Genomic DNA, 14,627 nt, shown 5'->3' on the forward strand with positions numbered 1-14,627 from the left:
CCCGTGTCGGCTCCGACCAGAACTTCGGAGCCGACAACTAGGAAGAGGTCCAGGTCACCATCTCTTGGCTCCGTTCATTCGGCTCCAGGATCTCCCCTGCTGTCTGAACGGAGCCAAAGGTCTCTCCTCTAGGTCATCGAGGCTGTCGGATCATGACCTTCAGAGGGTAGTGAGTCGACTACTTAAGTCCGAGGCACTAGCCCAGATGCTTCAGAGCCCGACTCATCAGTCGATGCCTGCCCCGTCCATCAACATTTTCCTCCTTCGACTCTCTTGAGTTCGGAGCCGGTCGTCGGAACCAAGACTGTGATTACGCCGAGCCGATACAATTGTCTTCGCCCGCCGGCTCCGCTTTCTTTGGAAGAATCTCGGCTCCGGACTTCCCTCGCCGGCTCCGAGGGTGAGTGGCATCGGACCCTTGTCCGACCCCCTCTCCTCTCGGGCTTCGGGCGCTGGTGAGTTCGGCTCCGACATCGCCTCGGAGCCATCACTGTCTGTGCCGAGGGGTTCTTAGCTCCTCGGAGCGGGACCTCTGGCTCTGCCTGACAGGGGTGCATTTGAGGTCATGCGGAGTGTGTTAGAGCCTGGCTCTACTCCACAGTCGGCTCCGCCCCTCCCTCTATGCTGCCTCAGGGTTACTCGTCTCACTCCCTCATCCCGGACCGCAGAGAGCCTGCTCCTCAGGAGCCCCTGTGGGATTTCATCCTCTTCCGAGGCCTCTCCTGATTTGGCAGAAGAGCCCCTCGGAAGAGGAAGTGTAAGAGGAAACACATTGACTCACCTGAGTCTATCACGCCAGACACAGATTTGGATGATTCAGAGGGTTCCCCGTTCCCCTTCTGAAGATGTCTCATTTGCAGACATTCTGGAGATCCTGAAACAGAGGGGAAATTGGCCAGCCCTCAACCCTTCGGAGGACGAATCTGTGTATCTTGAGGCCCTTGGCTCTCGCCCTTCCACCTCCTGGGTGTCCCCCTTGACCCCCTCATGCAGGTGGTTGCTAAGAAGGCATGGACGGCTCCTGATTCAGTGGACCCCACTCCCAGGAGACCCTCTAAGTTCATCACAGCTCCAGCAGACAAGCAATTTTTAACAAAAGGAGTTTCTGTGGATGCTATGGTGGTAGCTGCTGCCACAAAGAAGGAACTGGCTGATCCTTCAGTACCTGTCCATCCACCTAACAAGGAATCTAGGTCCATGGATAGGTACGGGAAGCGGATGTTCTCCTCAGCGACATTTACCATGCGTTCACTGAACTACCTGTGCCATTTCACTCGTCTTCAAAGGGACTTGATCAAGGAAGCGAGTGAAATGTTAAAGGATCCTACAGCTGCGGGTTTCCAAGACAAGATGAACACGCAGCTGGCTACCCTTAATTCCATATCCAACTCCTCCATGCGCCTCCTTTCTTACGCGGCCGATGGAGCGAGCAGAGCCGCAGGGACAGGTGTGGCCTTATGTAGGCACGCCTGGATGCGGCTATGCAATTTTGCGGACTCTTTCAAGACGTCTTTCACGAACTCCCCTTTTGATGGATCATCTCTCTTTGGTCCTCAAGTGAAAGAAACCTTGACTAGGTGCGAGACTGATGGCAAGACCCTTTCTGCCGTCGGAGTCCGTTTTTCGACTCCTTCCAGGCCTTACCCCAAAGGCCAGAAGGGTGGAAAGATGTGGTTCCGTAAACAATCTCAAGGGACTTCGCCTGATGCACAGAGTCATTTTCCTACCAAAGGCAGAGGTGGGAATAACAATGGTAGACGTCGCCCTAGGGGCAGGGGGGGTCCGCAGAACCAGGGCAATCGGGAAGCCTTCCCTGACAAGCCCTTTCAGCATCCCTGAGGTGTTGCCCGACTGCCCATCTTCGAGGCAGTCGGGGGAAGATTGTCACTGTACCCAGAAGCCTGGCTATCCCTGACTCAAGACAAATGGGTACAGTCCATCATTTCCGAAGGCTATTCTATCCCCTTTCTTCGCTTTCCAAATCAGTCAAAAAAATCCCTTCCAGATGTTCCACCCGCTCAAAGGGATCTAGCAGCTTTGGAAATTTCAAAACTGCTTGCAAAAAGAGCAATTCAGCCAGTGCCAGCAGACCAACAAGGATCCGGAATCTACTCAAGGTTCTTTTTAGTTCCAAAGAAAACAGGGACTGGAGACCGATATTGGATCTCAGTGTCTTGAACAAATCAGTCAAGAAAACAAGATTTCGGATGGTCACGCTGCAATCCATCCTTCCCCCCCCTTTGGGCAAAGGAAACTGGATGTGCTCTATAGACCTTCGGGATGCGTACTATCACATAAAAATGAACAGACGCTCCAGAAGATTCCTCCGCTTCAGGCTGGGAACCAGTCATTTTCAGTTCAGGGCCCTGCCCTTTGGTCTCACCACTGCCCCGGTGTTTACCAAATGCATGGCAGTGGTAGCTTCTCACCTGAGACGACAAGGATTCCAGGTGTTTCCATATTTGGACGACTGGCTCCTCACAGCTCCCACCAAGCATCTCCTTCTGATGGCCAGAGATTATACTTTTCGCGTTTGTCAAAAACTGGGTATTTCAATAAATTGCGAAAAGTCTGTTTTGTCGCCTTGTCGTACTATTACCTACATAGGCGCAAATCTAGATACTATAAACATGTCTGCAAGGCTAACACACCAAAGGATATCAGACATTCACAAATTGGTATCACTCCTTCTCAACAACAACAGAATCAAAGCCAGGTTAGTTCTAAAGGTGTTGGGAATCATGGCAGCGGCCATACCTCTCCTTCCATTAGCCAGATACCACATGCGGATCCTTCAGTGGATGCTTTTTACTCAATGGTCATACCAGGAACTTCCAATGTCTCACACCATTGTGATCACGCAGGCGTGCAAAAAGCATCTCATGTGGTGGATGTCTTCCCCCCAGCTCCTGTCGGGAAGACCCTTTGTTCCACCTCCTCCGGTTGCTACACTGACAACAGATGCCTCCCTGATCGGGTGGGGAGGCATTATCAGGGCAGGACAGTCCAGGGCACATGGCAACCAAACGAATGCCACTTGCACATAAATGTTCTGGAGATGAGAGCAGTGCTTTTAGCATTGCAAGCCCTTCAAGACTCTCTTCCCTTGGGAACAATTGCAATCCAGACAGACAATATGTCTGTAGTGTGGTACATCAACAAACAAGGCGGAACCAGATCATACCCCCTGTGTCGAGAAGCACTCAGACTGTGGCAATGGGCGATTTCTTCTCAGCGCTTCTGATAGCAACGCACATCCCCGGAAGTCCAATCACATTGCGGACAAGTTGAGCAGAGCTATTCTCATGCCTCACGAGTGGTCTCTGAAAGACTCTGTAGTGAGAGAAATTTTTCTCAAGTGGGGTCAGCCTTGCTGCGATCTTTGGGCTACGCCCCAAAACAGCAAGTGCAGAGAATATTTCACTCTATTCCCTTTACCAGGCCAACCCAGCAGAGACGCCTAGTCCAAGTTTGGCCCCGGGACTTCTGTATGCATTTCCTCCTTTCCCACTGATCTCTCAAGTAATTCAGAAAGCTATCGCTCAGAAGGCATCCTTGATCCTCATTGCTCCTTACTGGCCTCGACAAGTGTGGTTCCCCTTTCTACATCATTTTCTCTTGGAGCGACTGTGGAATCTGGACCTAGTTCCAGATCTTTTGATCCATCAGTCGGGTCAGTTTCATCGCTCCTCCCTCTCTGAACCTCACTGCTTGGTTCCTCCAGTTCCAACCGTAGCCAGGCTTCCTCAATTATCTCACTCTGTTAGAGATATATTGATAGCTTCCCATAAATCTTCCACTCGAAAGATTTATTTGACTAAGTGGAAACGCTTCACATATTGGGCACAAAGAAAGGACATAGATCCTTTCACCGCTTCCATCCAACTAGTCCTTGATTTCCTAGCTGAACTCTTCCATGCAGGTTCATCTCCATCTACACTTAAGGTTCAATTGGCAGCTATTTCTAACTTCCATGTGGGTATTGCTGAATCTGCCCTAATGTCCCACAAACTTTGCAAAGCCTTTTTGAAAGGAGTTTTTCTACTCAGACCTCCTATAAGAAATCCTCCTTCTCCTTGGGACCTAAATTTAGTTCTTGCTTCTTTGATTCTTTCCCCTTTCGAACCTGCAGCTTCCTGTTCCTTGAAATTGTTATCATGGAAAACTCTCTTTCTGGTAGCTATTACATCAGCTAGAAGAGTTTCAGAACTTCAAGCACTCAGTTGTCGTCCTCCTTATCTTTTGTTTCATAAGGACAGAGTATCCTTACGAACTAACCCGTCCCTTTTGCCTAAGGTGGTCTCGACATCAAATCTAAACCAAAGCATAGACCTCCTGTCTTTTTCCAGAGTATTCCAATAGGTCTGAACAAAAATTACACTGCCTGGATGTTCATCGTCAATTGAGGTACTACTTGGATAGAACAAAACAATTCAGAAAATCTGATCAGCTGTTTGTCTCCTATGCGGAAAGCAGAAAGGGACTTTCAGTTTCAAAGGTATCATTATCCAGATGGCTAACATCTTTGATTTCCTGGTATATGAAATTAGACAACAAAATTGCCTAATAAACCTAAAGCCCATTCCACCAGAGCTTTGGCTACTTCTTTAGCCTTCCAAGACAGACTGCCTATTGACACCATTTGTGCAGCGGCTACTTGGGCTACTCCTCACACTTTTATTTCTCATTATAAGTTGGATTTAGCTTCTAGGCATAGAGCTAACTTTGGTTCCACTGTTCTCAGGAGTCTGTTCCGTTAGGCCACCCGGGACAAGGTGCTAGGGACGCGGTCCCATCCAGCAAGAATGAAGGCGAGATAGACAACTTAACATATAGAAGTTATGTTCTTACCATAACGTTCCATGTTAGTTGTCTTCTTCTCGCCTTCTTCTTGGCCCCACCCTCCTTCCCCTGGCCTGGACAGACCTAGAGGAGTTGTGATTGTGACCTCTCTTTCTACCACCTCTTTCTTAGACATGTGCTATTATGCATATTTCCTGGTTCAGGATGTAGGTCACCCTTCTTTCTTCCTGTTGTTAGAGGTGGATTCTGTTTTACAGTTATACTGTTACTATTATAAGCTGGGGTTAGCTTACAAACGAGATCTGAGGTAACTCTCGCCTAGCATTGTGGGATATAAGGGGAGCCTCGAGCCGGTGGAACCAACTCTCGAGCTTTTAGAGTGGCCGAGTCGGAGCCGAGGTTGGCTCCGAACCCATCCAGCAAGAAGAAGGCGAGAAGAAGACAACTAACATGGAACGTTATGGTAAGAACATAACTTCTATTTCAACTACAAACATTTTAAATTTTTATGTATTGCATTTAAAATATTTAAGGACAAAATAATTCAAACCAAGTAAAATATTCTTGTTTATGTAGACTAAGATCATTTTTAAAGCTTATGTTACATAACTGTATTGTCAAGTTTGGTAGTTCTACGTCTGTTGTAGCACAAAGCAATGATAAGCTAGAGCAGTAAAAAAATGTATAAAAGTTGATGTCTTGATACTGTAAGCAGCAGTTTTCTCTCTTAATCCAAATATTCCAGTTTTGAAATTTCTGTTCTTTTTCAGTAATCCTGAGATTTAAGTGTGTAATTTACAAGAGCCAGCATACTGGAGGAGTACTGGAAACATCTCAGCCTCTTCATATGAATCACTAGTTGCACTGAATAAAGCAGGAGTACGTGTATTTGGTTCTACCAGTACTCAGTCATGGGAGGAGCGGTGAGTGCTGGAGAAGACAACGATGACTTAATTGATAACCTGAAAGAAGCACAGTATATTCGCACTGAAAGGGTTGAGCAGGCATTTCGAGCTATCGATCGAGGCGATTACTATTTGGAAGGCTACAGGGACAATGCCTACAAGGATTTGGCATGGAAACATGGGAACATACATTTGTCTGCACCTTGTATATATTCTGAAGTGATGGAAGCACTTAAACTTCAGCCTGGGTTATCCTTCCTTAACCTTGGTAGTGGAACTGGTTACTTAAGTACAATGGTGGGCTTGATTTTAGGTAAAGTATTTTTAGATAATTTCAGTTAGTTAAGCAACTTAATGCTGTATATTTGCATTCATGTGTTTCTGGGAAGATTGAAAGTGGAGCATGCTAAGCAAGTAAAGATCACAACTGAAGGTTTATACTATCAAATGTAATACTGCTTTTGCTTGCCATCTTGCTTATCTTAATAAATGATTATCTTTTTTTGAATTATATATTGCAGTACAGAGGGACTGAAAATGTAGTCTTTAGCTGATATTTTATTTCCAGGCAAAGCCTAGAGTGTTGATGTTGTTATATACATGGCAGTCTAGCAAAGAATGTGAAGAAAACATACTGTATGTGATAGTGGCATGGTGTTTTGCTTGTGTTACTATTATCCCCATTAAAGACACAGTGACATTTGGTTAATATCTTTGTTTCACAGACATAAGGTCCAGGGATCAATCCTAACCTCTGGGCACTTCCTGTGTAGAGTTTTTGTGTTCTTCCAGTGTCTTCGTGAGGCTCCTCCCAACTGTTATAAACATGTTTGTTGTTTCCACCTCAATGCTGGGAGGTATCTGGTTCAAACCTAGCACTCCCATTTGAATTTGAAGGGCCTGCCAACAGAATGCACCCAAAAATGGAAGGAGTCTTTGGTAGGAGTACAGACTGTAAGTTTTGCTTACTGAGGAAAGAACCATGTTGACAACTGCTTTAGGTTTCAGCTGCGGTGCATAGTGTCCTCTAGATAAGAGAACATGGACCACACATTGCATGCGGTGGGAGAACTAATCACTCAGTGTAAAAATCGGCTCTAGGTGAGTTGAGACATCGACTATTATCTTGGGTACCAAAGGGCTGTCTCGAGGAAGTATCATTGTCCAACGCTGTTTCTGTTAGAGAAGTGTGCAGGTCTGAGTTGCTGTACTACTGCTGTGTGGTGGGAGTAGAAGGGTATGTCATCAGAACTGCTGCTGTGCAGTGGGAGTAGAGGGGTGTGTTACCAAAAGATATTGTATTACTTTTGTGCGAAGGATGATAACTGCATTTTAGCTTCCCCTCCCATTGATGTATTACTGCCTTCTTGTTTTGCCATCTTCAGTTTCCCTTTCGTCTCAGTGTTTGTGGTATAATAGAACTTCACTGCAGATCTTCCAATCCTTAATTGCTTTAGTGGTAATGAATGGATGGCATCTGTGATCATTGAGCTTGCCATTCTCATTAAAAAAGGAGTGAGTAGTATAGAGCTCAGGTTTATGAATGTTGTTGTTGTGTCTTTCGGCTTTTCCTGGTTAGGGGTCGCCACAGCGGAACTCCGGTCCGCTAATGATTGGCAGTAGATTTTTATGTGCCGAGTTGCCGGCCCTGACGCATAACCTTCAACGAAGGTATGCCCATTCACGCATGTCTCCACACAGAAGATGCTCTAGCTGAGAATCGAACAGGACAACATCTTACTGTGAGGTGACAATGCTACCGCAGCACCACCACCGCAGTAATACATGTTTTTATGTTATGTGCAAGCAGCACACTGATTTTAATACCAGGGGTTACCCACAGCAGAGCTGCATCACTGAAGCACAAACAACTGAGATTCTTTTTTTGCTGAATAACAAAAAAACAGAGACATGCACACAATTCAAAACATACAACAGCCTCCAAAAAAAAGTCCTTCACAAATCAGTTTTTCATCCCTATCACCTTTAACCTGCAAGATAGTCAAAACATAATTTGCAGATTACTAACTGAGAAAACTGCAACATTGTGGTATATTAAGAAACAAATAGCACAGTGTATTACATGTAATAGTGGTGTAAGCAAAGACATGCAGGGAGGGGAGGAGTGATTTAGAGGCACGTACAGCACAACCAAGCTATTAAGGAAACCATGCAGTATGCATCCCATGCTAATAACTGCATAACATGCAAATGATTGTCAAATATGATACTGCGAGAAATTACCTATGCCAGTGACAAAATCAGACATGGTTGTGCATTTCAGAAATATTAGAGCCGTGGCAGTCAGCTTTTCTGAAAATCACCATTTTTAGTTATTGTAGGGCATTGTTGATGCTAGGAACAACATGTGAAGTAGCTGGCCCATGTGTTAGTGGCCACTGTGGGAGCCAGTGTCCACAATTTTCATGTTGCCACTCTGTATTGCAGATGGGGCTGCCAGCACTTGACAAGGCATCACCTTAACGATGAGGACATTGTCAACCACTACTGTATGAACAGACACACCATATAGGGTTAGTAGATGTGCGATTCTTTGTGGAAATCGGGGAGGGTGCATGGAGTGCCTATCCTAGTGGACATAAATACTTTGTAACATTAACCTTCCATCTCGCATCCAGTAGATGACATGTTAAGAGCATCGCAGGCATCTGCCCTGTGAAGACCTGCACCAGTTCCTTGGTGTGATGCAGCAGCATGTGGGGGAGCATATTTGGTTTCCATGGGCAGCAGAGCAGAGAAACATCACTATGCTGGCATTCTGCGATATATAGCCCATTTCCCTGAGGTCCTGGAGGACATTGACTCACCCACATTGCTGTCATTGCTTCACCTACTCTAGATGGTATTCTGTATGACAGTCTGAGGGGCTTCCATTCCATCTGCTGTCAGGTGGTGTGCAATGCACAGGGCATTATATACAGTGTGTCTGTGTTCCATCCAGACAGTTTCCATGATTTTCACGTCTAGCACACATGATCTATACCATCATTTTGTGGAGAATGACTTTCTATACGATTATATTGTTGGTCAGTGCACATATTGACACCCACAGAGTTCCCTATAGCGTGGTCCTCTGCACACATGTAACAGACCGCTCACTGACTGAAGAACAGTTAATTGACTTAGTTGATAAATTACATGCAACTGCTAGCTGTTTGACGTTTACTTATTAGTTATCCTGTGATATGATAAATTTCTTAGATGTCAAAATACATAAAAGAGATTTAGGTCTGTTAGGTACAAAGATCCATAGGAAGAAAGTTAAGAAAAATACCCTTTTGCATAAGCCAGTATGCATCCTGGACATGTTAGTAAAAATGTACTTAATGGGCAATTTTATAGGATCATGAGACTTCATGATGATGATTTGAAGGTGGTGATTGAAGAACTTAATGCTGACTTTTTGGCGAGGGGTTATAACCACCTTGAAATTGATCAGTGTATAGCTGAAGTAGTTAGAACTAGGCATAACAGAGGGACACCCTATTTTTCAAAACCTATTCCCCAGGAACAACCTAGAAAGGAAGGTCCAGTTAGAAGTAGACTGATTTTAATGTTTTCCAATGACATTAGGGTAGTATATGATATTATAAAATAAGCATTGGTCAGTACTTTTAGCTGACCCTCAAGTGAAAAAAACCCTCAAGTGAAAAAAAGTAGTGGACGATAAACCTAGGTTTGTTTTTAGAAATAGCTTGCCTTTAAAAAGACAGTTATGCTATAAAGGTATGTATGATTCTCATTACATGTATAGTGATCAGAAAGGTACTTTCTGATGTAATTCCTGTTCTGCATATAGTTATGTATTTACATGCACGCCTTACATTCATAAATGTACTGGGGCTGAAATAATCTTGGATTTTTTTTGCCAATTGTAGAACGAAAAATATAGTGCATTATGCTGTGTGCATGATAGGCGGCCACGGTGGTGCAGTGGTTAGTGTTGCCACCTCACAGCAGAGGTTATCCGGTTTGATCCTCGGCTGGGGTGCCTTCTGTGCGGAGTCTGCATGTCCTTCCTATGGTCACATGGGTTTCCTCCTACATCCCAAAGGCAGTGCTGTAGGTGGATTGGACACTCTAAATTGGCCCTAGGTGTGAGTGCGTGCATGTGTGTGCCATCGGTGGAAGTTTGGTTCTGGGCTGGCAACTCGACACCGTAAAACTCCACTGCCAATCATGAATGGACCGGTGATCTGCTGTGGTGACCCCTAACAGAGAAAAGCCGAAAGATGGTGATGATGATGCTGGGTGCATGATGTGTGAAGCAGTCTTTATTGGGAAGACCAATCGTCCCTTCAAAGACTGGATACTTTGACATCGTAGTGATATCGTGAAAAGAAAGGAAACTAGTGCTTTGGCTAAGCATGTACATGTTCAGGCTACAGAACCTACTTATAAATTTTTTGTATTAGAGTGTAAAATGGGAACATCAGGTAGGTAGAGCAAAAAACAGGACTGAAAGTCATGAACAGAAGTAGATTTTACTTCTGAAAGCATTTTTAGAACCTGGTTTGAATGAAAGTGTCTCTCTCAAACCTCTTCTGAAATCACGCCCACTGAAACAGTAGTAGGGGCATGGTATATGCAAATAATTTGATTAGCAGGATCAAAAAAACCTTTTGTGATGCCCATTATGACATCAGGTTAGGGGCTTGGTGTTTTTGAATGATTTGATTGGTCAAGTGTGTAAAAGGAGTTTTAAATGAATGAAACGGGTGTTATTTTTTTAACATGATTTTATTCTTAGTCTGGATTGGTTTTGCTGTATTTTAAGTGTTACTGTTTTGTGTTTAAAGTGGTCTGATGAAGTAGTATTAACTGCGAAAGTGCTCACCATTTGTTATGTTATTATTAAAGCAGTATTCATCTGATGGTCTTGGCAGTTTTGGAGTTCTTATTTTAGTTTGCTTGTTGCATGTTGTACACCTGACTGTTCCTCAGTGGTCTGTGTTTTTTTTCTTGGATACAGTATGTCTGATAAACCTGGCTTCAAGAAATGTACTTCTTGTGTGCATAAGATCCCAAACTCTGATGCCCACGAGAAGTGCTTCTGTTGCCTAGGGGCAGAGCATCTTAAGTTGGATTGTGAGATATGCTCTTCATTCAATCCTAGGGCCCTTTCTTGACCATAGGAATAAATTAATCTTGAAAGGATTATTACCCCTTCGATATCTCCTCTTTGTTTGGGCCATCGATGAAAGGATATGCTTACCTGCAGCGAACAGGAAGGAAAGACCCTGTTTGGTGTGGGAATCAAATTTTCTACCCTCAGAGGATTTTTTTCTAGAAATCAGTGAGGAAGGAAGAAAACTTGGTTCCGTAAATCTCAGGAGCCTTTTCAGTACCTGCGCAGGGGCACTTACACCAGAGGCACAGCATCTTCTTCTGCTGAGGTAGAAAACCCCCTCTAAACCTCATTATGGCTCTTCAAAACCTAAGAAGTGATCCCTTGAAAAAGTGTAGAGGGATTCATCGGAGCCGGCAGAAAAACTTAAGGCCTGTGAACCTACCACTTCAGATCTGAAGACTGCCAAACCTTCCTCAGGTCCACAGGTCGCATCCGACCCGACAGGAATCATCACTGTCTCCTGCTCATCTCAGCAGTCTGAATCACTATGTAAAGAAGTCAAACTTCTGAATGGTTATGGTTCAGTCCATCCTGCCTCTTCTGTGCAAGGGTGATTGGATTTGCTCTGTAGATCTCCAAGATGCATACTATCACATCAAAATTAGACAGGCACTCCAGGAAACACCTGCGCTTTCAGCTGGGACCCAATCACTACCAATTCAGAGCACTGCCCTTTTGGCTTACCACAGTCCCCTGGGTGTTGAAATGCATGCCAGTCTTGGTAGCTCACTTGAGGCTCAAAGAATTCCAGGTGTTTCCCCTGTCTAGATGATTGGCTCATCACTCCCCCAACAAAGCATCAACTTTTGCAAGCTAGGGATTACGTGCTTCCGATTTCCAACTCCCTAGATACCATGATAAGTCTGACCAAATCGAACTTGACTCCTGTACAAAATCTAGAATTCATAAGAACTCTGCTGAACACTATGAAGCAAGGGGCTTCATTAACATTTCACTGTATTACATCATAGAGAAATCTGGTATGGGACTTACCATCTTGTCCATCCCCTCCAGAAAAACTAGTGTTGCAAGCTGTGGGATCAGTGTCAGCTTCCATTATTCTAGATTTATTTATTTTTATTTTACATTTGTTAACCAGGGGAGTCTGACTGAGCCGAAAAGGCCCTTTTTCAGCAGAGGCCCGGGGAGAAAAGCTCCACAAATAAAAATTACAGATACATTTAGTTATTTAGACATGATCACTATACACACAAATTACAAAAGACATGTTTTTACAGTGGTATGCGGCACATCAACAGTTACAGTGGAGAGAACAAACAAAAAATATTAATTTAAAAATAAAGGTAATTAATAGATTTGTGGTGTACAGCTGAAATTTGGAACATAGGTAGAATATATATATAGTACACAGGTACAGTACATACTTTGTAAATTAGCCAGTGTTTGTGAGCAAGATTGAAAACTATTATCAAGTACTCTAGATTTAGTATGTATATCTTATCCGCTTTCACTAGCCTGGGGAGCAATCATGGCACTGCCAACTTTGCTTGAGATGTTGCATGATGAGGTCTTTAAAGGAGGCTTTGGATGATGTGTTTTGAATGCTAATGGGGACAGGGTTCCATTTCTTAGCCACTGAACTAGTATATAGCGCATCTCCAAAGCTATTGCAGCTGTTGGTGACTTCTAGTAGTAGTTTGCTTGATGATCTAAGAGGCCTTTTGGCTGAGTGATGTTGTAGTAGGTTTTTGAGGGCAAGACACTTATTGGGGTGGTAATAGAATGACAGAGGCAGAGCTAATTGTAGGTTAGGAGGTTGGGCAGTTCAAGCCAGTGGAGCTGTCTCAAAGCAGTACAGTGATGAGTTCTATATGAGCAATTTGTAGCAAAGCAGGCAATTCTGTTATAGCAGGCTTCCATTTTGCTTAGTTCAGTTTTGTTGAGATTAGTCAGAATGGGAGATGCATAGAGTAGGGTGGATAGAAGTTGGGAGTGAGCAATGGCTGATCTTGTGTCTTGTTGGTAAGAAATGGTTTGATACGGTAGCGTGATCCCAGTTTGGCATGTACTTTTTTAATAGTTAAGTTGAGATGACTATCAAATTTTAGGTGGGAGTCCATGGTTATTCCCAATAGCTTAGCCTGTGCCACTGGAGCGATTGGAGTAGCATTTGTGGAGTAGATAGTGAATTGACTGTTACCAGTGTTTTTGTTAGAACTGGTTATAATCATAAGCTGAGTTTTCTTTGGATTGAGGATAAGTTGGGCTTTGGTAAGGTAGTTTTCAACGTGAGAGAATGCTAGTTGAGTTGTTTGCAGGAGGGTGGGAATGTTTTGTGCAGCACAGATTAAGGTAGTGTCATCTGCATACCGAATGATAGATGCATGCTGTGTGGAGGTATGGAGGTCATTTGTGAAGACTGTGAATAGTAGTGGTCCTAAGATAGAACCCTGTGGGACTCCTATAGTTATGGGCAGCTGAGGAGAGCGAGAGAATTTTCCCATTTCACAGCTTGGTACCTGTCAGTTAAGTAGCTTTGGAACCAGGTAAGAGTGGAGTTTGATGGGTGATATGGGTTTAGTTTGTTTAGCAGGATTTGGTGTGAGACTGTGTCAAATGCTTTGGACATATCCAAAAAAGAGCTGACACCTGTAGGCCTTCATTTTTGAGACTGTTTACTATGTCTGTGAAGCAGAGGAGGGCTGTAGTGGTACTATGGGCAGGTCTGAAACCATGCTGAGTAGGTGACAGGATGTTGTTGTGTAGGAGATAGTTTAGCATCTGTGTATGGATGCATTTTTCTAGGATTTTGGCCAGGGGGGAGAGTAAAGCAGTGGGTCTGTAGTTAAGTTCAGTGGAGATCCCCCCTTTATGTATGGGTGTAACAGGATATTTTTCAGAGTTTGGGCACATAGTTTTCAACAGTTGATCTATTGGAGAGTGGAGACTGGGATAGCAATAGCATCTGCGGTGAGTTTCAAGAAATAGCTGGGGGGAGTAGGTCGGCTGCTGTTGATGAGGTTTTTAATTTGGAGAGCATGCCTTTGATTGAAGTGGTGGAAACTGTTTTGAGGGTAAAGCTTGTATTAGTGTTATTTGTGTTGGGGGTGATAGTGAGGAAGGAACTGTCCTGTGATACTAAGGATAGAATTGAGTTCACAAAGTGGGAGTTGAATTGTGTTTCGATGGGAGCTTTAAAGTCAGGGGTGGTTGGTTTGGGGGTAGCCTTTTGGGTGGATTTTAGTAGCTGGTTTACATTTTTCCGAAATGTTTGGGGGTTGTATTGGTATTTAGTTTGTAATGTTGTGTAGTAGCATTTTTTGTCCAGCCTAATGCATTTTTTTGCACGGTTGCGCAGTTCTTGGTACTTAGGCTTTGTGTTTCTTTGTTTTTTGATAGTAAAACCAGGCAGTGTCTCTGGACTTGAGGATTTGTTTGGTTTCTTTACTGAGCCAGGGGTTTGTAGAGGTTTTAACCTTGATTTTGCACAATGGAGCGACAATGTCGAAGTGTTGTAGAAATGTTTTGTTGAAATATGCTACAGCCTGGTCAAGTGGGAGAGTCTTTAGGAGGGTCCAGTCACAGTTACAGAGTAAAGTGTTGAGGACCTCAGGAGAGAATTTTTTGTGTTTCTAGTGGATATATAGTTAGTGGTTTTGCATATGCTTGTTTTACTACGTATAAAGTATATTATGTTGTGGTCACTTAAGGTGTCTGGGAGACTGTCTGTGTGAGGGTACAATGTGGGGTTGTTAGGACCCAGTCAAGGATGGATTCCCTTTTAGATTTTTTTATCACATCTAGTT

General features: G+C 44.0%; 1 protein-coding gene across 1 annotated transcript in view; it reads left to right on the plus strand.

The window, feature by feature from the left end:
- The first annotated feature begins 5,555 nt into the window (after nt 1-5,555).
- PCMTD1 (protein-L-isoaspartate (D-aspartate) O-methyltransferase domain containing 1) overlaps nt 5,556-14,627 on the plus strand; it is a 1,015,226-nt gene continuing 1,006,154 nt past the window's right edge. Inside the window, exon 1 of the mRNA XM_044061706.1 lies at nt 5,556-6,021. Within this exon, the coding sequence (XP_043917641.1) occupies nt 5,715-6,021 (307 nt within the window). The 5' untranslated portion in view covers nt 5,556-5,714. The remainder of the gene's footprint in view (nt 6,022-14,627) is intronic.

This window comes from Protopterus annectens, chromosome 2.part0, assembly GCF_019279795.1.
Source record: "Protopterus annectens isolate FY-2018-M chromosome 2.part0, PAN1.0, whole genome shotgun sequence".
NCBI lineage: Eukaryota > Metazoa > Chordata > Ceratodontiformes > Protopteridae > Protopterus > Protopterus annectens.